Source organism: Molothrus aeneus, chromosome 4 (genome assembly GCF_037042795.1).
Source record: "Molothrus aeneus isolate 106 chromosome 4, BPBGC_Maene_1.0, whole genome shotgun sequence".
Lineage (NCBI taxonomy): Eukaryota > Metazoa > Chordata > Aves > Passeriformes > Icteridae > Molothrus > Molothrus aeneus.
This window is the reverse complement of record NC_089649.1, coordinates 4,837,583-4,864,650: the sequence shown is the minus strand read 5'-3', so window position 1 is coordinate 4,864,650 and position 27,068 is coordinate 4,837,583. Positions and strand designations below refer to the sequence as shown.

Sequence of the window (27,068 nt, the reverse complement as noted above, 5' to 3'; positions counted from 1 at the left end):
GTGCCTTTCTAGCTGAGGATGACATCCCAGCTCAGCTGAAAATTAGCAGGAGTTTGCTGTTGAGTTCAGTGAATTTGGTGCTGTCTTTGTTGTGACTGGAAACTGCTCTGGAATCATGCAGGTCCCAAGTGAGGGCATTCTGTAGTCAAGGTAATACTTCTGGTTTAAATTGTTCACTGTGGAATTTGCTAGCATTCAAACCCACTCCCAGACTGACCATGCCTCCACACTGAATAAGTTATGCAAGCCATTTCCCTCACAACTCAAGCCTCCTGAGATAACTTGATTCCCTTGAGTGGAAGCCCTTAGAATGGAGCGGGATGTTTTGGCATAAGAGATGGTGAAAGTACAGAAGATGGTTCTCTTTCAAAGAGCTTGCATATGGATATGGATGGGCTTCTGAGAAAGGCTGGGAAAGAAGAAGGAAAGGAGAATTGGCAATGATCAAAGCAAATCATTTGCCTGGTTACACTGAGATTGATACATTACCAGCTGAATAATTGACCCTCGTTTTAAAGAGGCTTTTGAAGGAAGACAAAAGGATGCTCTTCTGTGTGAAGCAGGTGGAAGAAAGTGTGTGCTTTTTGGGAGTTGGGTGGGCAGAGGGTATCACTGTGGGCAAGGATGCAGCAATGGCAAACTTGAGAGGGATTGCAGTGCCCATTTTAAGGGATAGTTGGAGGCAAAAGTATGGCATGAACAATAAGGAAAAGCTAGTGGATGAATATAAAAAAAGGAAGGAAAAGGGCCAAGATAAGATGATGATCTCATTTTAACAGTACTCTGAATTGCCCTAAAAATGCCAAGTGCCCAGACAAGACCTAAGGTAGCTGATGAGATGGGCAAAGGAAGCTGTATAAGATGGGTGAAGTTCCAGTTATGACATGAGATGGGTTCCTAGATAAGACTTCTAATGTACCAGTGTGGTTAAGAAAGTCTTAACCCAAATCATTTTCAAGAGATTTTGTGAAAAGAAATAGCAAGTTTTAGAAGTAATCAGGGTAAGAGAATCTTTGGAGTATTAAACAGTTTCCAGTGAGACAGTCTTGGATCAGATAACAATAGAAAGGAAGCATTTTTGTAATATTTCAACTTTGTTTTTGAGAACAGGACAAGGGGCAAGATTGATTGTTGAAGGTCAAAGGATCTCTTAAGGAAGGATGTGAGCTGTGATTTTTATTATCTCTTCTTTTGGATTGATAAGTAGCTGTTTCTCCTAGGAAGAAAAATGTCCCAAATAATATCCCCTTCCTTGGTCCTTGTGTTAAAGTTGAACTATGAGCATGTGGAAAGGTTCAAGAAAGAAATTTAAGGAAAGTGATAAAAATGTATTAAAGGTACATATTTTTAAAAACCACTTTGAATTCACTAGAGAAACTTTTTTTTTTTTTAATGAAGAAAGCAGAACAATCTCAGTTGTGTCAGTTTTATGTTCAGTTCTGTAACTCCTGAAAATACTGAGTAAATCCGTACACTTGTGAAGACAGTTTTCCTCCTAGACTGCAGAGAAAGGCTTTTCGTGGACCAAGGATGACCTCTTGTGGTTGGTTCTCTAGTAGAGATTCAGGCTTGGCCCGTGTCTAAAAGAGTATGGATATTTATTAAATGAGGGAGAGTCACAACATACACTAACTATTCCTATAGCAATCCTTTATTTAAGTGGGGAGCATGGGGAGCATGAACATTTTGCCTCCTTGCTGGAACTTCACTCATGTTGAGGTTAATGTTCCAAGCTGAAATGGCTTTTTTTTTTTTTTAATAATCCATAAAAGTGAAACAAAAAAGCAAATAAACGTTGTGTAATTAAAGCCTTCCAGGTAAATGTTCCTATCAGTCTGAATGGGTACAATGCAGAAGTTGTGGCACTGTGCTGATATACAGGAAATACACACACACACACACACACATATATATATATATATATATATATATATATATAATATACATATATATATATAATATACATATATATAATATATATATAATATAATAAATACATATATATATACATATATATAATACATATATATACATATTTTCATTGTTTATGCTGACCGAGGTAGAGACTAAATATTCTTCATCAGCTGGAGAAAATTTTATTTCTAATATGTCTTGCTTAAAAGTAATCTAATTTTCTTTCACACTGGCTGGTGGTTTTAATACTTTGTGCTGACAATGTTCTTTTTAAGTTACATGACCTCCAGTCATGTAAAAGCTTGTACTGTTTAAGATTGCATTGTTTGTGTTTAACCATGGCCTGGAAGTTAAAAATCTATTGACTGACCTGCTTGTGTATTTGAGAGAGGAAACAATTTGTCTTTTGTAGAACATCAAAATCTTTGCTAGACCTCCTTTGTGCCTCTGCTAGGTGGTGCAGAATGCTGTGAAATGTGATATGCAAGAAGCCCTCAGTGCCTGTGGACAGACCTAAGGTTTGTAACGTTGTTCTCTTTGGGTATGCATTGCCAACGTTACTGTAAAATCTGTATCTTGAAGATTGGGAAGTCAACACAAAAAAAAAAAGTCTAATATCAGTATATCAGTGAAGGAGCACATCTAAACTTCTCAATAACCTTGGGAAGAAAGGCTTGATTAGAAACAGAGAGACCTCATTACCATGAGATGTCACTGTACCTGAGAGTCTTGGAAAACTCAGGGACTGCAGTGTGAGGCATTTCAGGCTGTGGTTTACTGATGGTTCATGTTACCACAAAACAGAGATCTCGTGCTTTGGTATCCAAGCCAGTCATTTCTGGCAGGCAGTGTAGTACGAGCTGGAGGCAGTGATGGGAGGACAAATCAAGTGCTTCCTTGTGCTGAGGGCTTGGCTACTTCATGGTTTGACACTGGCCAAATTCAATGCACCCAAAAAAGCCATTGGCTCACTCTCCCCTGCCACAGCTGGGCAGAAGAGAGAAAAAAAATTAACAGTGGGTTCATGAGTTGAGGTGAGGACTGGAAAATACACTCCAAGGGCAAAACAGGCTCAGCTTAGAGGTACAAGGTGAATTTATTACTAACAGAGGAGAATAATGAGAAGTAAAATAAGCCCTTAAAAAAATACTTCTTCCCCAAATCCCTCCCTCCTTCCCACAGACAGTGCAGGGAGACAAGGTGTGGGGGATATGGGGGTTTGGTCATTTCATCACCTGAGGTTTTCTTCCGCTGCTCAGGGAGAGAAGTTGTTCCCCTGCTGCACCCTGAGGCCCCTTCCATGGGAGACAGTTCCGCACAAACTTCTCCAGCATGGCTCCAAATCTCACAAGCAGCAGCCACACCACACCTACTGCAACGTGAGTCCTTCCCATGGGCACACAGTCCTCCCAAAACTGCATCAGCATGGGTCACTCTTCCACGAGGTGCAGTGCTCCAAGGACTGGCTGCTCCAGCCGGGAAGCTGGGCCCTCTCTCTCCACCAGGTCTCCCACTGGAGCAGAGCCTCCTCCAGGCTGTCCCACTCTGCTGAGGGCACCTCCCCAGGGGCTGTGGGTGGATCTCTGCATCCCCCATGGATCCCCAGGGGCTGTGGGTGGATCTCTGCATTCCCCGTGGATCCCCAGGGGCTGTGGGTGGATCTCTGCATTCCCCGTGGATCCCCATTCCCTGTGGGTGGATCTCTGCATTCCCCGTGGATCCCCATTCCCTGTGGGTGGATCTCTGCATTCCCCGTGGATCCCCATTCCCTGTGGGTGGATCTCTGCATTCCCCATGGATCCCCATTCCCTGTGGGTGGATCTCTGCATCCCCTCTGGATCCCCATTCCCTGTGGGTGGATCTCTGCATTCCCCATGGATCCCCATTCCCTGTGGGTGGATCTCTGCATCCCCTCTGGATCCCCATTCCCTGTGGGTGGATCTCTGCATTCCCCGTGGATCCCCAGGGGCTGTGGGTGGATCTCTGCATTCCCCGTGGATCCCCATTCCCTGTGGGTGGATCTCTGCATTCCCCGTGGATCCCCAGGGGCTGTGGGTGGATCTCTGCATTCCCCGTGGATCCCCATTCCCTGTGGGTGGATCTCTGCATTCCCCATGGATCCCCATTCCCTGTGGCTGGATCTCTGCATTCCCCGTGGATCCCCATTCCCTGTGGGTGGATCTCTGCATTCCCCGTGGATCCCCAGGGGCTGCAGGGTCACAGCTGCTCCACCATGGGCTCACCATGGGCTGCAGGGGAATCTCGGCTCTGGGGCCTGGAGCACCTCCTGCCCTTCTTTCTCCCCTGACCTTGGTGTCTCCATGTTCTCACCTCCTGCCCTTCTTTCTCCCCTGACCTTGGTGTCTCCATGTTCTCACCTCCTGCCCTTCCTTCTCCCCTGACCTTGGTGTCTCCATGTTGTTTCCCTCACATCTTCTCACCTCCTCTTCTTCTCTGGCTAGGAGAAAAAAAAACTTTGTGCACTTTGTTTTGATTTTCTTCTTAAATATGTCATCACAGAGGCATTGCCAGCCTCTCTCCTTGGCCCAGCCTTGGCCAGCAGCATGTCCACCTTCAGAGTCATCAGGGATTGGCTCTGCTGGACATGGTGGAAGCTTCCAGCAGCTTCTCACAGAAGCCACCTCTGTGGCCTCCCCTGCTACCAAAAGACGGGATGTGGAAAACCATTACAGCTCCCTACCAGGTACCACCGGCTGTCCTAAAAGTTTTAAATATAAATAATGATGTAAATAGCCAACTAAATAAATAATGTTTTTCATATGCTTACAGAGGAGGGTAGAGCATTTTCTTTTTGGTGTGCCTTCCCTTCTGCTTTAAAAAAAAGAGATGGAAGGCACAGGTGATACCTGCTCCAAGAGATGCCACTTTTCTAGAAGACCTTTCAGCAACATGAAAGGTGCCCAATTAATCTCCCATTCTTCAAAGATGATTATGATGATGATAAAAAAAAATTAGCTATTATAATTATTAAAAGCAGAACATTAGCAGAAAACCACAAGTATATCTATCTATCTATCTATCTATCTATCTATCTATCTATCTATCTATCTATCTATCTATCTATCTATCTCTGTAAAAATTGCATGCACATATTTCCAATCACAGGATCTTCCACCACTCTCAAGAGTGGTAAGTAATGTTTCTCAGACACAGCCTTCCTTCCCTTCTGTAGTGCAGAGCCCTGACTTTCCCCCACATGGTGAGACAGGAGGCTGGAGGCTTCTCCTGTCTCAAGGTGGAGAGAAAGTCCCTGTGCTTTCTTTGATTTCTCTGGATGTCCTAACAAGCTGAAGGGATGAGAGCCTCATGAAAAATAATTTCAGCATTTTGTCTTCAAAAACATGCCTAAAGGCTGAGTTTCTAAAAGCCAAAGCGCTTGACATTTGATAAATGTAGTAAAATATTTCTCCTAGGCCTCTCTGGATTATTTGGAAGCAAGAAAGCAACTTCTTGATGGCTTACATGTGGCAGGACAGGCAGCTGCCACTACTACTAAACCAAGCACTCTGTTTAGAATTGAAGTATTCAAGGTAAAGGAACCAGAACAAGGCTATGCTGTGCCTAGAGGAAACAACATTAGTTTTTTACTAAATGCATGCTGTGCATGCGTGCTTTGCATGCATATTGTGATGACTTTTTGTCATCACAATACAGGCAGGGCACCGTTGCTACCTACTGAAATATTTTGCTAGTTTTTATTGATGTTATGGATAGAAGGAAGAAAGTGATTTATAGTGGAAGTAAGTTTTTCTATATTCATGGGTAGCTTAGAAGTCAACTAATCAATTTCTACAAACCTTCTTTGAAGATCAAAAATTAGTTTCTAAAGTTTGAGAAGCATAATGAAATATAAATCTCTATATACATTATTGAAATACAAACAAGTTGAAAATTTACCTTTTTTTTAAAATTTCCTATAAATTGGATTTTTTTTTCTCATTTCCTATCAACATGGAGCTAGGAATGAAACCTGATACTAAAAACAATGTTAACAATTTAAATGCTAATACTGTCATTAGCGTTGTAGGAAATCAGAGTAGGTGATCATAATGGACTGTCTTACAGGAAGCCTAATTAGTCTTTGCTATCTGTAGCAAAAACAAACAAAGCCTCACTGACTCCAGAAAAGCCTTTTCTTCTCCCAAGATGATGTTATAATGAACCATTACATTGACTCGTATGACAACAAAACTTTTAGTCTCTGCACAAAAAGCAGCTTTTAGACAACATATTGACTAAGGCATATGCCAGATAAAGGTGTAATGTAATAAAGGGATTGCAGCAATTTAACTCTGTCAGACAAACAGCAATGTTATTGCAAACTGCTGTGCTAAATCCTTTATTTTAAAAAAAAAGGTCTGCATAAGAGATTAGAACTAGAACTTGATGAACAAACTTTCCTGAATATTTTTTTTGCTGAAAGTGTACTTATAAATCTCATCAGTTCTTCCCCCGCATGGGCCATTTCTCTGTCACTCCAGCATGGCCATTTCCTTGTCACTGTAATTGTAGTGACAAACAGTTTATAAAGGTATGAGGTAACAGCAATGCAAAGGATAGGGCTATTATCTAAACCCTAATGCAATGTCTGAAGTATTTGAGGGATGAGTTCAGAACACTTATATTTGAAAACTAACCTTACAGGAGAACAGAAATCTAAAGCACAAAGGGGATGAGAAGAGGTAATACCCAAAAATTTAAAATCTGAGCTCTATCAATTTTTGAAGTAAACCCTTTGCATAATTTTTCCTTTAATTCAGTTCAAAGTCTCAATAGGCTGTAGCCTGTGCTGCAGTCCAGGTAACAAATACCCTTCCATTTGATCCAAGGAAGGAAATAAGAAAATGAGACAGCAAAATCCTAGGCTCTCATTTTTTTTCATGGGCTTGGCATTCGTAGGACTCAGTGCAATTTTCATTCAAACTGGTGGTAAAAATACCAGCTGAAGTGGAATTTTAATATCTACTTATGAAAGTGCTTCCCTTGAGCAATAGCACCTCTTCTAAGAACCTGTTCAGTCACAGTTTTCAGCAGCAAACAATCTGAAGAAGCATATGTGGGAGCATCCTAAACTATGCTTAATGTGCCACAGCATTTTGGCTATAACCTACAGATATGAAAGTCTGGAAGTACAGAGCTTGTAAATCTCTCCGTGACAGCACCGTCTGGTGTCTTCTACTAATGCTATTTATGCTATTTTTAGGAGAAGGAAAGGAAAGAAATATCCTGGCAACCTTTAAAGCTAATTTTGGACATGGACAAAGGGGATTTCCTGGATCAGCTAGTCCAAACCTTGCTATTGCATGCCATCATTTAATAAGTCCTTCACATCAGTTTATCATGTCTTCTTTAATTCCAGTTAGGCAATGAGAAAATTACACAGTTCTGTTAATGAGAAGCTTTTCTCTTTTTATTTTCTTTTATATTCGTTTATGTATGATCAACTTGCACTCTTTTTCTTAAGGTCCAAATCCTAAATTGCTGTTTTCCTTCCACTGCATTCAGCTTTCCTGATATACCTACAGAGACCATCAAATCCTGTTTGGTTTTCCCCTTGGTGCCAAGCTTTTAACTTTCTCATAAATAATTCTTTACTCCCTCAGTCTCCTAGATGCCCTTTTCTGCATCTTCTACAAGGGCAGCTCCAGGTGGGTTTTCTTGAGGCGTCACATGAAAAGATTTGTATGCTCCCCATCAGTGCTGATCCTGTCTGCTAATGCATTTTAAGGCCATATTTGAAGGGGGAGGGGATGTTAATGGGATCTTTGTGACACTGTCATCTTCATGAACCACTCTCCCAACCAAGAAGCTTCCAGTTAAGAGCAGAAATATGTGTTTCAGTCTGTAAATTCATAACCTGGCATTGTGCACTGTTGAATTTCATCACATCTCTCTTGGCTGGATCAATAAGATGTTGCTGCATTCCACACATGCCTTTCTCTCAATTGCCAGTGGCACCTTATTTTATGTTGTCAATTAATTTCCCATTTTGTTTGTATGCACAGTGGTCATTTATGATCCTGTTAACAGTGATCAATCCCAGGGAACTCTCTTGGGAAATTTCTTTTAGTAACCTCACCCATCTGTTTTCAGCAGAACGTATTACTCTCTTCCATTTGGCCAAGCATCTGTGACACTGTTTAAATCCTCTGTTTAAGGTCATTAGCAAGGTGTACTAGTACAGAATGCCCAATTAATTAATTCAGGTATGTGCTTCCCATCTCTCAAGCAAGACCAGGAATCTCTGCATATGTTTGAATTGCCCAAAAAAAAATCCCTCTCATCATTATCCTGGATACATCTATTTTTCATTATTGCATTCAGAGGCTTGTTGGTGATTGCTTAAGGAGCAAGATGCAGGATGTCTGTTGAGCAAGTAAGTTTGTGTGACTACTGTCTGTTCTACAGCATATTCACTGATATATTTCAACTAAAATATTGCAAAGCAGAATTCTGCCACTAATTTGAAAACTGCAGTAATGCTTTTTATATATTGTCCACAATATACAGGGTTGTTTTTTTTTTTCTGCACAGAGATTCAACTCTGTGTTTCTTTTAGGCATTAGAGAATGGCATGAAGCTGGCAACCTCTGCTTCCAAGATTTATCATTGTACCACAGAAGTTATGAGCCACCTAACAAGCGCTTAGCATGAGTCTCTTTGCTCCAGGACACATGAACTTCCACCATGATCACCTCTAATCATTTCTCTGCAGCTTCTGCAGCAGGTTCTACTCATTTCACAGTCTTGATTAATGCATTTCCAATTTCTCTGTTTTTAAGAAAGAATCTCTTTTATTGGTTACGGTTTGGTTTAGGTTCTTCACAACATTTTCCCTGGAAGATGATTAAAACACTAAAAACTGACACCATTTTGGAGCTGTGTGTTAAGATGTTCTGCCTCAGCAGGACTTTGCTTCACTGTCTGTGTGTCTGTCAGCACCAGAGCAGTGAGCACAGATGCAGAAATACAAACCTGAGCACCACTGCACAGTTCAGCTAAGTGCTGTCTCCAGTTGGTCAGGGTCACTGTTTAAGGGAGATGCCCATCACACAAGTTCTCTCATTTCCCCTCATGCTGTGGACTGTGGAAGATGTTAAGCTTAATAAGAGAAGCTTGGAGGGGGTCCTGGTCAATCTTTGATATTTTTAATTACACATGCTCTGCCTTAGAGGGAGACAAGTAGGAAAGGAGCAATACATAAGGTGAGAACTTATCATCAAGTTCCTGGTGTCCTGCAGGAGAAGCCACTTGGCCAGGATGGCAGGAAGTGCCCCCTTGGCTGCCCTGCAGACCTGGGACTGGGTTTTGCCTGTTCTCTTTTTCTGTGAGACATCTAAATACCTCCCTTTATAGGAGAGCAAGGGAAATAACCTAATAACGGGAGAAAATTAACATTTTGATATTTTTACATTGCAAAGGAAAAGCCAATATTCTGACTAAGGGCTGAGTAAATCTCTAGATGAGATTATTGAGAAATGTGGAAAATGCTGAAAGTTTAAGGGAGCTGAATGAGCTATTACAAAGATAAAGACATTACAGAAAGGTGACTCTTTATTTCAAAATATTTTTAGGAAGCTATAATAGAATAAGGAACAGGCAGAAAGGGGTTGATCAGTAGCCATCTCCTGGGGTGTACTTTACCAAAAAAAATCTCTAATGAGAGACACTAAAAAAATATGATAAAACATGGCAGGTTTTGCCTTTGGAACACAGGGAGCACTATCTCACTATGAAAACTTAATAGAGATCAAAGAAGGTAAGGCTCCTTTGAACTATTTTAATAATTTTTAAATTAAAATATCACTTTCCCTATAAATTCTATTGAACTTGTCCTTTAGCTCCAGTGAGCAATTTATTTTGGCTGTAACACAGATCCCTTTTTGTCTGGGACTTGACTCAGAAACTTTCTTCAAAGTGTCGAAGTATTCTCAAGATCATTTCAAATTTACCTAAGTAAATGAAACCAGAACTACAGTGGCAACTGTGGTGATACAGAGAATGTTACAGAGAAGTAGAATTAAGCAGTATCCCAATCTAAGGCAGGATTCTGGAATAAAGTGACAGGTAATACAGCTATTAGCACATGAATAGGAAGATGGATGGAGTATTATCAATGTCAGTTAGGACAAAAAAAAGATGTATGGCTCAATTAACTCTCTAAATGAACTGGCACAGTGAGGTTGGTGACTTAAAGCACAGTATTGGCAGCAAATAGGTGAGGGGATGGTATTGTTTTATTGTTTGCATGGTCTCCCAGTGTTAACATCTCTTCTGCTCTTCTCCAGCTGTAGAAAAGAATCAATTTCAGTCTAATAGCCAGGGAAGGCAAAAGAACTTCTCCTGAGCACTGGCAGAGATCATATTTCAGTCAGCTTTCCTGCGGCCCATCAGCAGCAAGAAACCTTCACACTGAGGTTAGCACTAACCCCAGGTCTCTGCCAGTCCCGTGGGGACCGTCACACCCCGGGCACAGGGAACTGACCAGAACCTCCTGAGAGGAAAGAGAGGAAGGACTTCTCACCTACCCTGTGCTGTGTATTTGCCCTAAGTTTGTGCCTGTGCACAGTCCAGCACGGAATGACTGACCCTTGGGACAATACACAATAAGGCATCGAGTTTGCACACTCTGCATTGCTCCCTGCATGATCTTCCCTCTGGTGATAAAGGGAGCCAGTGCACCTGGTATAGGCTTTTTCAATATCCTGCAATGCCACCTTCAGTATTCTTCTGGATAAAGATTCCTAAATTCCAGGTAAATCCCCCCTTCGACAGAATTTATGCAGCCTAGTATTTTTAAGTCTAATTTTGAAACTTTTTTGCCATTTTACCTCTTGGCAAGGTCCACAAAACACTATGGGATTCCATAACAGAAGGCTTAAGTAACCCGGTGAGATTCTTCACCTTTAACTAAAGAAATTTCTGCTATTTCCTTTGAGATCATTTGGGTTTTGGTACAGACACACAATCCAGCACAGTGCAAGCATAGCAATTACCTTTTAAACAAAAAAGGGTATAAACTAATGAATTTTACCTCATGAAAGGACCAAGTGTTGTGGCATATGCCAGAGATAGTCATGCAGTGAATTTCAGTGTGTCCTTTACTCGTTATCAGCTATTGCCTAAATCCAGCTTCTGAGTTTCTATAGATCAAGAATCTGGAGCTGGAGTTCCCCACATGCCACTTCTCTTCTACTTATTAACCCTATTTCACACTCTCAAGTTTGAATACGATGGTCTTCTAGCTTTCTGCAAGGTATAGTTCAGATGGAATTATTGTCACTTGAGAAACATGGAAAAGGAGGAGCAGAATTTGTAATATGTTGTTAAATTCATACATAACATTCAAAACCCAGAGATACCACCCCTCATCCCTATGCTACCGATACTATAAAATTATTTTCAGTAGCATATGAAAGCAGAGATTGTGCTTCTCACTGTAATTTGGGCAATGAGATTTGTGACAATGCCTAGTATGCTCCTATGGGTTTGGGTTTTTTTGAGGGAGAGAACATAGGGTAGGGTAGGGTGGTGGCAAATGTCTTGCTGGCCTGAGAAGAAACATTTACAGCTGCACTTGAAAGCATGCTCTTCTCGTGCCAGGACTAGAACAGAGCTCTGGGGAAGATATTTCTGTGAACAGAAACAACTGGGAAGAACCACCATCAACTATGACGCCACACTGGGTGATTTTAAGTCAAAGCAATCAACTAGTTAATTGTAGTTCAGCTTTCAGCAACAAAAGTAATGAAGTATTCTGTTTTCTTTATTCAAGAGTATTTTCAGGGTGAGAAGTGACCACTGGATTATAAATTAATTGTGAAGAATGTCACTTCTTACACTTGAAGTATGCTTTTGATGGATGTTTGTTTGTTTAATTTGAATATAAGAGCAGATTGTCTTTTACTTCGCAGGACTGTCTCACTTGTGAATTTTCTCCAGTAGACAGGTACTGTTTAATCAGCTCCTTTTGCTCTGAGCTGCACTGTCCAGTTTAAACTTTGGTTCCTGATACGTTTTATCCTCTAGCTTAAAGAGCCTATTAGTACCTGCTGTTATATCTCTGTGATGGTACTTACACAATGTAATCACATCACCTCTTTTCTTGAAAAGCTGAATAGATTGGGCACCTGAAGACTCTCCCTGGAGAGGAACTACTTCAAATTATTTTTAGGGTTCCTTTCTTAACTTCTCAATATCTATTTTTAAAATACAGATACCAAAACTGGACAGTTTTCAACAGTTGTCTCACTGGTGTTTGAAGCAGAGCAAAAATCTGCTATTTCCTACTACTTGTTGCTCCTCTGAAACATCCAGGGATAGCTATATCCTCTTTAGGCCTCTTTTCCGTAGGGATATGGGACAATTCTTTCCTACTCTGACCCCCACACCCTTCCCTGTGTGCAGAGTAAACCACACACAGCTCCAGAGTGGTTGGCACTTTGTCACCTGGAGATGTGTTTTTACATGAAGCTCCATTAAAGCACATTCTGTTTCAACTAAATTCATCTTATCTAGCCCCTAACAGGTTACAGTGTAATGAGAATGTCGTGCATCATGAAATAGCACACTTGTCAAAAACCTGGTATGGACGTGGCTGTGTAACTTGACTAACCACACTGATAACTTCCTCACAAAAACATGAATCCTATTTGCTTGGCAGGCCACGTCCCATAAAAACACTCTGTCCGTACATTGGATTTTTTTCTCTCTTGTTTTCCTTCAGGCTGGTTAATGTCAGCCTAATCGGCCTGTCACTAACTGGTCACCGTAATTAGTTTTACTGGACCTTAATCAGGAAACTGAACACTATACCTTTCAAGATTTTCCTGTTATGCCAAGATTTACTTGAAGTGCTAGAAAGATAGTTACTCTCTCAGTTCTGTCCATTCTTTTGGTATTTTATTGGTACATATGTGCCATTTTTCCGGGTCTGCTGTTTTTCATAGGTTCTTAGATGATACTTCTTCTTTTGTGAGTCCATAATCTAGCAAATATGTCCTACCATTCTTTCCAAATACAACCCTGAAGTATTTATTTTAAAATGTATATATATATGTTTTTAGCCTTCTCTTCTAATAATACTCCTTACACTTCTAAATATACAAATGCTTTGTTGCCCATAGCCCCTCCAGGCATGGATTTTCTCCTTAGGGCTTTTGCTTCCCTAACGAAATCTCAACACTTTCTAATTAGTGTTGATTGCCATCTACTTTTGCATTTCAATGTTAGTTCTACACAGTAATTTTTTTTTTCTTCTCATTTGCTGACTTTGCTTATTCAAGAGTGAGCTTTCAACGGAAATCTTCCTATTGCTTAGTGGTAGACTTCTTGGTAAATTACCATATTTCCCTGTAAACTTCTCTGTTTTATTCCCCTAGTCACCTTTTCCTCCCAAATGCACTTTTTTTTCAGCCTTAGGGAATTGACTTTTTTGAAGCAGCATGTGTGTGTATATAACATGGTTAAGGGATGTTTGTTTGGATCGTGGGCAGCTATGAACATAATCTGGAAAGAGGCAAATATTGACACGAGTGAGATACTCAGGCACTCGTTGAATGAAAGTGAATGACAGTTCCAGCAGCAAGTTTTACTAACAGGAGCTACAAAAGGCACTGCCTATGAATCATGTAAGACATTCTTTTGTTACCGAATAGAGTGATGGAAAAGTGAAATTTTGGCCATCATTTGCACTAGTATAGACAGACATAGAGTCCAGCTGTGTTTTGATCCTTTTGAAAGGTGTCGGTCATGGCCAAAATTCTTTCGGGGTGTTTCATACACTGAAAATCCCCAAGTCTGGGCTTTCACCGAACCAAAATGAAGCACATCACCAGAGAGCAGCTCCATCATTCTTTGAGGCTTTCTGTGCTCCTGTCAGCCACATCTGATTTTAGTAAACTCGCCTGTCCTTCCCATTCCGGAAAGTACAGCCGGAAACGTATTCGGTGTGTACTTAAAAACGTCTGTACAAGCGACCACCCCTCTGAGCTGCGCGTCAGTGTTACACTGTAACACTGGCACACGCAAACTTCTTAGCGTCTCCCGCAGCAGTCAGGAAAGGCGGGGAACCCAGAGCAAAGCTGAAGTTGGAGCGGGCGCCCGGAGGTGCCGGGCTGCGCTCCCGGGCGATGCCCGGATCCCGGCACAGGCGGCACCGGCACCGCTCCCACGCGGCCGCCAGGTGGCGCCGCCGCGCCGCTCCCGCCGCCGCTTCCCCCTCCGCCGGGAAACCCTCTGGAGGAGCCCCCTTGCCAGGAGCCCTCTCCGCCCGGAGCCCTTCTGGAGGAGCCCCCTCCGCCGGGACACCCTTCTTGCCAGGAGCCCCCTCCGCCGGGAAACCCTCTGGAAGAGCCCCCTCCTCCCGGAGCCCCTCTGGAGGAGCCCCCTCCGCCGGGAACCCCTTTTGCCAGGAGCCCCCTCCGCCGGGAACCCCTTTTGCCAGGAGCCCCCTCCGCCGGGAAACCCTTTTGCCAGGAGCCCCCTCCGCCGGGAAACCCTTTGCCAGAAGCCCCCTCTAGCAGGAGCCCCCTCAGCCGGGAGCCCCTCCGCCGGGAACCTCTCCGCCTGGAACTCCTCCGCGGGGCCGGGCAGCGCTGCCCCTCTGCCGGGAGCCCCCACCGCCGGCAGTCCCTCCCTCAGGAACCCCCTCCGCCGGCAGCACGGCCGCAGGGCCGGGCCGGGGCCGGGGAGGCACTGGGAGCTGCGCCGCTGTGTGCGCGTCTGGAACTCCCCCCGCGCCGCGCCGCCCCCGCCGCGCTCTTCCGCGGCCGCGCTGCCAGCAGCGGGGGAGGCAGCTGTGCGGGCAGGGCGAGGGAGGGGAGGAGGAAGAGGGCAAGGCAGAGACGAGGCCAGCCCGAGGAAATCAGACGGCCCCGACATGAATTAGGCAGCGGCAGCGGAGGGGAGGGCCCGCTCGCTCCCCCGCTGGCTGGCTGGTCCCGCACGGCGCCGGCGGGAGCAGCGCCGCCCCGCTCGGAGCGCGGCTCGGGGCGCGCACGCACACACGGAGCGGCGGCGGCGGCGGCCGGGCGGGCGGGAGGGAGGGCGGGGGGGCCGGCAGATGAAGATGGCAATGTCTGTGATCCAAGCGTGCCGCAGCCTGGCGCTCTCAACATGGCTGCTGTCCTTTTGTTTCGTGCATCTGCTGTGCCTGGACTTCACCGTGGCCGAGAAGGAGGAGTGGTACACGGCCTTCGTCAACATCACCTACGCCGACCCGGCGGCCGGCAGCGCCGAGCTCCGCAGCGAGAAGAGCGAGTGCGGGCGCTACGGCGAGCAGTCGCCCAAGCAGGACGCCCGCGGGCAGGTGGCCCTCTCCGCCTCGCCCGCCGACCGCTACGCCTGCGACCCCGGCACCCGCTTCAACGCCCCGGCGCCGGGCAAGAGCTGGGTGGCCCTGATCCCGCGGGGAAACTGCACCTACAAGGACAAGATCCGCCACGCCGCCGCCCAGAACGCCTCCGCCGTCGTCATCTATAACGTGGGCTCCAGCAACGCCAACGAGACCATCACCATGCCCCACGCAGGTGAGCCACGCCATCCCGGGGGTGTGCTGAGGGGACAGACGGACGGACCCCCCCTTTTCCAGCCCTCTCTGCCCTCCCGCATCCTTGGGGTGGGAGCTACTGCGGAAAGGTGTCCTCGCACCTCCTGACAGGGAGCAGGATGGGCTGTGGGCGTCGCTGGGTGGTGGGTGCCCATCGTGGGGTCCCCGGAGCTCCTCTCCATGCTGCCATGGCAAAGGATGGATGCGCTGCTAACGTATCCATAGCGATGCACGCCGGTGCGTCCAGGAGGGATGAAAAGTTTGGGACGTGCAAAGTTTGGGTCTAGTCAGAGGAATGGGACGCTGATCCCACTGTGGGGCACCGGTGTTTCGTTGTGTCCTGAGAGTCCTCCGGCAGGTGCCGTGTGGGATCGAGTGTGATTGAGATCTTCGGAAGAGGAGAAGCTGCAGTGTTGTGGTGCAGGCTTATCAAGAGGTGCAATAAAGTAGAGAACACGGTGTCCACAGTCTTGGCTGCAATGGTGTGAAAGCCGTGAGATCGAGTAGGAATGTCGAGTATCTGATTTGGTGAGAACGTGAGATGTGTTGTCCAGGACTGGGATGGGGGGAGTGTTTCACTCTCCCAGGTGAACGTTCTGGTGGAGTTTGTGCTTGCAAGTGTCAGCACAAGGGTGGTCAGGTCCCAACATGTGCTTGTCAACTAAAACTCAGCCAAAATCCAGTCATTCAAAATAACCTAAACCCTGGGTTATGCCCACAAAAAAAAACCCCACTGTTTCCGTACCAGTGCTTGATCTGAAATAATGTCTTAGAAACAGTTCACCAGATTTATATTTAGGGACAATGTTTTCTGCCAGGGATCAGTTGTCTTTTACACCAGCTGCCTAATGCCATGGAGATAAGATGCCACCTATTGCGAAATCTCAGTTTGGTTTCCATCCAGTAACTAATCATGCCCAGCTGTTTCATGCCAGTTGAATCTTAGCAGAGTTGGAGTAAATTGAAATACAGAAATGCTGCAAAACAGGATGTTATTCTAATGACATGTTACATTTCCACAGTAAACTAGCTAGCTTGGATGTGCTGAAAAGCAATTTGTTGCCTAACCATAGTGCTAAAATATTGCTGATGCAAAAGCAGTGATTTTGGAACCTTTTGTGTCCAGCCTGTGTTGGAGATTAACCACTTGTATTGGGCAAATTAGTGTTTCTTTGGTAGGGTTGGTGGAAGATGGGGCTTTTTTTAGTGTTTTCCTTTGATTTTGTGAGACAAGCGACTCATAACCTCTTGAGCTTCCTAAAACTATGTTTTGTAACCTGCCCACGGTTTAGCAGCTGTTCAGATTATACTTTTTGCTACTTTAAGTATCACAGATTATATACTAAGAAGTATAAAGTAGTAGGAGCTTGGCATACTTATGCACCCTCAAAGTAAAGCTCAAGCTGTTTTAAAACTTAAGATGCAGCATAGTTTATTATTCTCTAGTAAGTTTCTCTAAAACTGCCAACATGCTGGATTAATTAATGGTTTGCCTGTTTTTAAAGTGTGCACTAAGCTGTTTTCCCACACAAATGGTGTTTTATTAAGAAATGGTGGGAGTAAAAAATGTGTCTAACCTTTTAAAATGGTAGAGCTTTGGTTTGTTTTAAAGTCTAAGATGAAGTAGGAAAGGAAACTTTCTTACTGCAAGTGGCCTCAGATTTAAAAAATATGAACATAGTATCAATTATCCTGGGAGCAGCTTCTTCTATGTCATATGATTCCACAGGATTTGTTCTGAGGATTCTTTTTGAGTGCTAAATTGATACTCAGCAGTGCGTTTGTACAGCACCAGGGGCTGAAGTAAAAATAAACGTTCAGAAATTAATCGAGACTTGTGGAATATGATCAGTGAGACTGAAGGACTTTGCTCATAGATTTGATGAATTTGTCTTCATTCTAAGGATTTTTGTTCAGCGAGGTTGAATAATGGTTGTTGGGCTTACCTTAGAGAAAGCCTATCCTCTGCACACGGTCAAAACTAAAAGGAGTTTTAGACCACAAGTCTGATGGAACAGAAGAAAAAACAATTATCCTTAGGTATTTAGCAATCTAGCAGGGATTCAGAACTTTACTCTCCCTCTGGTACCGCTGTCACTCTGGGACAAAGTGAATGGTCAGGCTGTGTAAAATTGTGGCTGCAAGTTTCTAACTTGGAGCTTTTGACATTTGTTTGTTCCCAGTCTAAATGATAGCACAAGATTCAGGGGAAAAATGAATCAGTTTCTTGGTTTCTGAGTTCAGCAGCATCTGCAGTGCTCTGCCCACGCAAAATCCTGGAGTGAGAAGAAGAAAATTCCATCCTGGAAAATACTTGGAGGTTGAGAGGGAAGGGTGAAATATGACCTAAAAAGCAATTTGAAAGTCAAAAGAAATATGATGTTACTTCCTTTTTATTTTGTATTTCTCTCTCACAGATATTTTTTTTGAGGTTTCATAGAAGCTTACAATCTGTTCCTATACAGAAAAGTGTTATCCTGTTGCATAACAAAGTAGCTTCTGCCCTTACTAAATAACTTTTAAGAGTAATACTACTCCTAAGAGTTTTTTCCCCCCATGTATGTTCTTCTCTCCAGTATGCTTTGCCTTTTTTCTCTTATTGTCACTTTCCCTCTTTGTGCTTCTTTTTCTGCTCCTCTCACCCTCATTTCTTCATCTCTACCCCCATGCTTCCTTCCCTGCCTTAACCATGTTACTTTGCCCTTGCCACTTTCTTCCCAGGGCACTCTTTCTCTTGCCAAAGAACTTACCTCATGGCTCTACGTTTAATTATATTTCCTGTTTTCTGCTACAGTGCCTGCCAATGTCCCATTGCTCATCTAGTGCCTCCTGATTTTGAAATCTATAGGCAACTGTAGCAAGGTACTGGGTGTGAAGCTGAAGGAGGCTTCATAGACCTCCCTCCCACCACCCCCAAATCAAAACCAAGGTAGTATTATATCAAAGCTTGTTGTGGAAATCTTAAAATGCGACTCTTCAGGATTTATTTATAGAGCATACAGCACAAAGTGTGCAATTTGAACCAGTTCCCTCACCCCATCCAAAGACTTTGCTTTCAGGGAGCTTGTACTGGTGTCACTGCTAGCACACCCAGAAGGATGAGGTGGAGCTATGGCATCTACATTCACAGGGAATGTGGAGCTCTGGGATTCTCCTGCTAGGATGTCCTTAGCTTGTATATCATCTGCTACAGCCCGTGCAAACTGGCTTCTTTGTTTTTATTGGCTTAAAGGATGGCATAGGAGCTGTGAGTATGACTTTGTTTGCATTTTGACTAAGTAGGCTCCAACCAGAGAAGGGAAAAAAAAGCATCCAGAATTTCTGAATTTCTGTTTCAGATGCTTTGCGTTTCTTCTAGATCAACTTTGCTAGCAGAAAAGTACTCTAATAATACATAGGATGTTCTTTTTTCTCCAGAAGAAATCCATGGTGGTGGCTGGAGTTTCTCATTGAAGTTTTTTCTTACTCAGACCAAATTAGCCATTATCTAGTTTTGGAAAGGCCCCAGCCACTGTGTCTACATTTAATAATTTCGTATTAATTTGCAGTAGTCTTACTACCTGTTGTAGCTTATATCCTAACATTTCCTCTGAGCTCTGAATAGAGACAGTGAGAGCCTTCCAGAAGGTAATTCAATGTGAGAACTTCCTGCTCTACAGTTGTTATTTGAGGGAACCTACATGGACCATTTCTGACTTGGGAACCTGTCAGGAGCTTGGAGCAAGGGAGGTTAACTGTGATTGTACACGATCCATATGTGGGTGAAAACCAAAGCTATAATATTCTATATAGTTTCTAAGATTCAGTTGGAACTCTGGGGTGCATCTGATTATCTCACAGAACGGATATTGTTAACATGTGAGGTAAATTGCATCCTACGTATTTTGCACCAGGAACATATGTTAGTCAGGCAGTGCTGCATTCTCCACATTCTGCTTTCCAGTGCATTCCATCACAAATTTTAAGTCACACGTTTCTCCTATGACATACCCTTTGCAATACTGGGCAGGTGCCTCATTTTTTTTTTTTTTTTTGTAGTGGCTTGTACACACAAGGGTCTTATAAGTGGTCTAAATGGTTCTGACTTCTCCCCTCCCTCTGTGGCCCTCAGGTGCAGTGAGGAGGGTATGACCATCCCACTGCAGATTCAAATGTGTCCCTCCACACGTGCTGCAAAGGGGGCCAGACTCAGCCTGGGAGCATTCAATAACAGTCTCTTCCTTTGCATTCAGATTTTTGTTCCTTGATCAATGACTAGTCTTACCTTTTACATGTTTTAAGATGTGTTGGTAATAGGCTGGGCTTTGGCCTGCCCTGTAGATTTGTACTGATGTGCAAATTAAAAACCAAAGTTGAAGATTTCTCTCTTTACAGACTTAATTCAGTACTGTAGGTGCATTTGTTTCATTATTAAAACAATTATTTTCCTAAACTTCTGTAGAATTCTAATGAGGAAAATGTGCTGAGAGCATTAACACTGAATTTACCTATGGAGAAGCGTGAATTAATGGAGGGCTGGAGATTTCAATCAGTTTTGTCATTAGATGAGACACTTTTTGCCTTGCTGAGTCCTGCATCTCTCAGCCTCACAGCTGGGTCCTGTGTCTCCTTCAGAGCCCACTGCAGACAGTGGGAAGTCAGACAGTGGAAGGACACTGAGTCCACTCAGCTTTGCATCAAGTAATAAGGTATAGCTTTCCCTACAAAGTGGTGAAGTATTGATTCATTGAAGATTTCATTGATCCTCCAAGGTTATTGACTTCAAAAGCAGTTGGATTTCTGCTTTGGTTAGCTGCAACATTTATATACAGTGACATTCATACAAGTGCTGTCTTCAGATCTCTGCAGTAGGAAGTGACACAGCGAGAAGAAAATCTTCCTCAGGAACAAAACTGCATCCACATCCACACTAACTGCTGGCTGGTAATCTGGAGCAACTCCTTTTGGTATTTAGTCCATAGGAGAATGGCTTGCTTTTAAGAAAGCAGTTGTTTGTCCTAGTCCCATCGATATTTTGTCTTTTAAATGGTATATCTTAGCTTGGGTTATTAGAATATTGTGGCAGTTTATGGCTTAGTGTAGCTCACTAATTGATGCAGATATATTTCTGTGCTGCCTCCTTTCACATCACAGAGGATGGGAACATTTTCAGCAAAAAGGGAGAGAAAAGTAACTAGTTCAGTGTTGGCACTCTTAAGAGTCTTTTCCTGGTGAGAGAAGAGGACACTTTGTACTTTTCTCATGTAAGCAAGGCCCTAAAAGAGCCCATTTATTGTGCAGCATTTGTCTGATGGAGCTCATGGTGCTTTGTCACGTGAGATGACTGGGTTTCAAGTGATGGCTGCCTCTGTACACCACGAGCCAGGCTGATGAAGGGTTAAGTCTTTATGAAGGGTTAAGTCTTTATGAAGGGATAGCCCAGCAGCTTCTCCACTTCCCGATAATTTCTGCATAGCTAACCTGCACAGAAACAGCAATCCTTTCAAGGCAAGCCCCACTTCTGCCCTTTCAGCTACATTTGAGTAACAGTCACTTGATGACTCCTCTGGTGCAGAAGGGAGTGAACAATACAATCATTGACTCATAGAAATCAGATATGGAAAAGACTGAGTAGTCCATGAAATCTGCCACCTTACTAATGCAGGGCTGCTTCTCACAGTGCTACCATCCACTGCCATCACAGGGCTTTTTGCTTAGCATCTTGCAAAGGAGAGAATTTTGTAGTGCTTCAGAAACAAATGCTGTCTGTGTATGGAGAAGGGTTCTGAGGCAAGAGATGATACAAAATGTACGAAGATGTTAATTAGGAATACTATACCTTGCAGTAATATTAAATTCACATAACTTCCACAGAGGCACAGGAACTAAAGGATAAGGTTAAAAGCCAACTGTATCCATTGTATGTCACAGGGGGTTATATGGCAATTGTGAGAAGGGAGAAGTGGCAAAATATTTCACAACTGGTTGTGTGCAGACAGGTTTTGCTGTGCTTTGTCTTTATTCTGCAGTGGGATGTGATCCTGGACTTTGTTCATGGCCAGTGCTCTCCTCATTTCACTCCTTAGTGTTTTCCTTTCTCTGGAAAGGAAATCTGGATGGTCCAGCCTCAGGTCAGGCACTGCACAGTTTGACTGGATCCTGAATGTGGATAAGCAGGGGTCAAGGATCCCTCAGAGTATCCTACCTTTCATGACTGCATTTGGATGTACCATCTCATAACGTAATTCTCTTGAGAACTACAGTTTCTCTTTCCTGGAGAAGAAAACCCAAACCTCTTAGATGCAACCTTAGCTTTAAAAATACACTGTATTAAATCTACCAGCTGCATATCTGCTCTCTGATGCACTGGCCACATTAGTAGAGGCAATTCTTCAGCCAGATGAAAATTACTGAGTTGGGTTCTTGGCAACTGCTGGAAACAATGTTTTTTAGTTCAAAAATGGGTGGGGAAAGCACCTCTTCGTTCACCAATTCTAATAGAAAGGTTGTAAACATCAATACTATGCAGCTGTGTTTTACAGGAGAGGCCTATCAAGGGCATTCCTTACTTTCTGTCTCCTCTTCAATAAATTATTTGAAATAAACCTTAGAAAACTGAACTGAGGAGAAATGAAGGAGACGATGAAAAAATTAAACTGCTTTATTGCTATTCCACACTGAAATATGAAAAGCTAGCATACTCTATTCTGTGCTACTTAAAGATAATAGCTTTTAAAAGTAATTGCTCATTTCTTTTCCCTCTCAAGAATGGCCAATAAATAATGTCAATAAACTGAAGTGCTTGTTTATTTGCCTCTGACAGTATAATCATAGTGATATTCAATTATGCTGCTAGACCTGAGAGTCTGTCAGAGTCTTGGTCTTGAATTTGATGTGTTTAACTGTGTTTATATACAGGATAGTCCTGCTGTAAACTGGAAAGGTATTTTCAGTTTGAGGCAAAATTAGAAGGAAAAAAAAAGTTTATATTTTTAGTTCTCAAACCCCAGAAACAGAAATTGCTGCCATGTAACTCCATGGAGTTCTGGCTTGAGTATGTCTTGTATACTTCTTAAATGTAGATAGAAACATTACATCTGCACAGGAATGCAGTTCCTCCAGGGATACATGGAATAGGGTGGGCTGGCAAATGCTCCCTTGTGCTACACACTTAATGAGACCTAGCTTTTTAAAAATAATTTGTATCCCATGGTGTTGTGAGCCTTTATCATGAGAGAGGACCCCAGCAGTGGGGTGCTCCCTAACAAAGCAGGTTTTTTTGTATGGTTTTCTTCCAAGACTGCACTGTACCACTGACATATTTGTCTATGAACCATCATCATTTGTCACTGAAATGGGTTTAATGATATAGGATTTTATTCTTCCTCATAATTTGTTTCAAACCTTAGCCTTCCTCCCTTCTTATATGCTCTTTGGTTTGCTTCTTACTGTTCAAGTCTCTCCTTACAAGCCATCTCTTTTTTGCAAGTCATTGTAAGAATATCTCACCACATACATGTTATTATATTATTAAAGGAATTATACATCACATTCATCTCTGGCTTCCAGCTTTATAAATCACACATCACTAAATTGTGCTCCTCTATTTGCTGTTTCATTTTGCAGTCCTTGTCCAAAAACAATATTTTTTTTGTAGCATGGTCACTGTTATTTTTCATTGAATGTGCCTGACATCACACAGCCAGAGTGTTCAGAATGGATTCGAGACCCTAGCAGGTAGTTTCATCTTTAATTAACATATATGCCTAGTCTTAAGATTGCTGTAAAATGTGTCAGCATTAGTTGAATATGTGTTGTGGGTTACCTGGGTTCAGACCCAGCACAATAACCTCTATGCTTTTGTTGTTTTGGTTAAATTGATTTGTGCAGCACTTGAGAAGCTTATGCAGCTAATTGTTGTTCTCATGGTGGCAGAGCATTTCCAGATCCTCAGGATCAAATCTCTGTGTGTCTAACAAGTTTCACTATAAAAGATTTCTTGCATTTTCCAATTATGCAAGGGTTCTCTATCAGTATCTGATAAAGATCTGTTGGGTTTACATCCTGTGATGCTAGCTAAAATTTTCCTATTCTTCTTCCTTTTCCATTTCAGTAGCTTCTATTAGAAGACAGAAATTATTTCTGCTTTTTCTTTGCCCTTTCAAAAACCCGTGTCAGAGAATGTTAAATCTTCAGCTATATTTCTAGTACATGTCTGTGTTTGTACTCAAAAATAAATCAGTCTTTAAAACAGGATGGTCTGATGCTGTAGACACACACATGATTGCTTCTTATACTTGCACAGAGATTGCTTTCCCCTCTTGTGCCTTTTTAAGCTTTTATTATGAGCTCATTGTCTCCTAGTTTTACCTGACATTATCATGTTCCTTGATAGAGGCAGCTTTTGTGAGATTCTATAATCTCTGTGCCTGGTCTCTCACTGCTCTTCATGTGTCCATGTGTTTGAAGTATACCATCTGCCTGTGCATCAAATCCATACCTTTACTAAACACTTTATCAAAATTTCTTATGCTGGAAAATGAGGAGCTGAGTAAAATGCATTATGTCTTTTTATAATGCTGTCTTTGCCTTATATTTCCTTCAATCCTATACCCCTTTATTTTCTACCTAATTTTTTCTCTCCTTTGGTTTGTTGGGGTTTTTTACGTTATTATCCCTGCTTCCAGTAAATCTTTTCCTTGGACTTCTCACCCTTTTTTCTTCCTTGCCTTCCTTTATGCATTCTGCACCTGTTTTTCATCTCTACTATTTTGAGTTTTTTTTCCTTTCTGCCTACTCCTTACCAGGTTGACAGAAGGAGCCAAAGGCTATTTGCTTTGCATAAGCATTGACTGTAAGAGGAAGCAGAGCAGGATTATGCTCTTTTGGTGGCTTTTCCTTTGCAGCTGACTCTGGCTTTAAAGATCATCTGCTGTCTGCTGTCAGGGTGGGCTCAGAGGAGTGGGACACCAGCATTTGGGAAGTCCTCAGAAGAGTGACAGGCATAGCACATTTCCTGTGCATAGATCTCCTCTCTTTCATGCTTTTATGGAAGAAGATTAAGTTTCCCTGCACACTGGATGCTGGAAAAACTGATGGGAAATATTTCTTATCAGAACTGTTTTTCTTAGGTGGTGAAATGGATTTTCAACAGAAAACTGTTTTGGAAAGTTTTCGCTCTTTGGAAAAGTCTTACAGGTCTGGTTTGAATAAAAATCTTCTTTTAGTAAATATTTTATGTGGCTGAATTTCAGTTTCAGAAGCAGTTTAATTTCTCTTTTCCTTTTTTTGATGATATATTTCATTTTAGTCAGCTTCTACCAGCTTTAGATACTATCTCCCTTCCAGAGCACAGACCTGACTTTTTCCCCACTCTCTTTTCTCTGGGAATCCATGCATGCATCTCTGCATCTCATCATCATCAGTATTATTTAAAGGTACTGGCCTGAGGTTTGCAGTGCTGAATTTGTTTTCCCTGTGACAGTGTGACAGCAGCTTTCTGTCTTGCCACAGTGCAGTCCCTAAGCTGTGCAGGGTCTTTAGCCCTTGCTTTTTGTCTTTACTGGCAGATTTCAGCACTGTCTCTAGATACACGTGGCAATGATACTCAGTGTGAGGTAAAGATTGCTCTCACAGACAAGGGCGTAACAGGGATCAGTAGCTGTCAGTGCAAGTGCAATAAATTCAGGCTTGTAGTATGATGCAATTTCCTAAATGGCTGCCCATACCTTAATGTTATTTGCATGGGACTTGAGAGTCCCAAATCCTGGCAAAAATTCCCCATTCTCTGGGGAAATGATGGTGGTATTTGTACCAGGAAGGTTAGAGAAGGTGCTCATAGTAGTTCTTTTGGTTTTAGGGTACTTCTCTGGAATTACTACCCAGCTCTTTTCTACCCTTGGAGATGCAAAACCGCTCTCACAGAAGCGCTGTTTGATGGGCAGAGATAAACCCAATGGAGTGAAGCATCAGCTTTCCACAACAGAATCTCTGCAAAGCTCTTAACTGGGTGACAGTGATGAACCAATGTCAGCTTGGTATTTCTTTGTGACTGTTGCTTATAGGGAGGAAACGGCAAGAAAAGGCACTTGCAATAAAAACTGCCTGAGCCACTTCCATTTTTTGTCTCTGAAGATGATTTGATGAATTTTGTCTTGCAGCATGAGAGATGTGAAAGCCTTTTTCTTCTAAAACTTTTATTTAACTGTTGAATGCCAGCACAAGGAGATATTGTGATGGAATGCAACCTAGAGCAGCAAAGCTGTCACAGGTGAGGATGAAAATGTTCAAAACATAGTTCAAAACATGATGGTACCATCATACACTTTGTCAGAGAAACAGCTGAAATAGCCATTAGACAAAAGTCACATGGATGAACCTGAATCCTGGAGAGGTGAATTCATGTTGATGAGAAAATAAAAGCCATCAAAGTAGGTGGTGACGCCTGTGGTCTCCCCATCATGTGGGAGGTCTTCCTCTCAGAGACTGTGAAATGTCTTTGACTAATCCATATATCTTAAACCTCATTTCAGTTCTGCACTGACTCCCATTTCTCACTGTCATGATCTTTGGTATTTTCTTGTTTGCTGCCTCACTGCTGTTTGTCCCAGTCCTTCCTTGCTGCCTTTACAGGTGGTGGAATCATTCCTTGAGACGATGAGGTTCTTGCTTGGCTCCAGTTTGAGCTCGTATGTTTTTCTCTCTTTGCATTTAGCAGTTTGGCATGTTTGGGAATGGCAGGCTGCATGGCTCCCAGAGTGCTGCCCAGCTGGATCCACAGGTGAATTAGCCAGGGAAAGGCACCAAGCAGCTTAACTGCCCGTGAAAGCCATGAGCTCTGTCTAAGGCAGCTGGGATCCTCTAGGGCATAGGGATTCTTCAGGGAGCTCATCTGTCATCTTCACTCCCCTGACTTACTGGCCCCTGCTTAAAAAGATACACAGGAGAATTTCTTTTTTCAATATTAGTGGGCGTTTGTGTATTTTTTTTCCATCTAGAAACATTCTCTTTTCTTTACTGTATACCCAGACAGTCTTTTTTGCTCCCTTTTCCCCCCTCCTTTTTTTTTTTTTTCCTATCGTGGTCTAATGACCAGAACTTACTGAGATGCAAGGTATGAGAGCCCACAGACAATTTTAAAAACAAAAATATGACTGCATAACTATTTACTTCCAAAATTATGGCTTCTAATGGTTGTTAGTGCAAGGAAATTTTTGATGCCAGAGAATTGGTGTTATCTGGTTTCTAAATATGCATGACATCACTTATTTCTGCAATAATTAAGAGCTTCATTCCCATTAACTAATTTATGTAACAATCTTTCTGCTATTAGACTTACAGAAAATAACAAAGCAAGCACTGAATTTTTAGTGGAAAATATCTCCTGTTGAGTACCTTGTACATTTGAACTGTAGCATCTGTTCTTAGTTCTTAACCAATGCTGTGTTGAATTAGCACAATCATTACTGTTGTCTTTCCATATTCTGGACACTAACCAGGCATATTTTTTGCCAATGCAAAGACAACTCTGCAAATTCTATCACAAAGCTGTTATCTTTGGCTCTCAGGAGCCAAATGTGCTGTGGATTAGCCCACAAAACAGGAG

General features: G+C 42.8%; 1 protein-coding gene across 1 annotated transcript in view; it reads left to right on the top strand.

Annotated features, from left to right (window-relative positions):
- Positions 1 to 14,998: 14,998 nt before the first annotated feature.
- The window catches only part of RNF150 (ring finger protein 150), a 108,108-nt gene continuing 96,038 nt past the window's right edge, over positions 14,999 to 27,068 (top strand). Inside the window, exon 1 of the mRNA XM_066549465.1 lies at positions 14,999 to 15,464. Within this exon, the coding sequence (XP_066405562.1) occupies positions 14,999 to 15,464 (466 nt within the window). The remainder of the gene's footprint in view (positions 15,465 to 27,068) is intronic.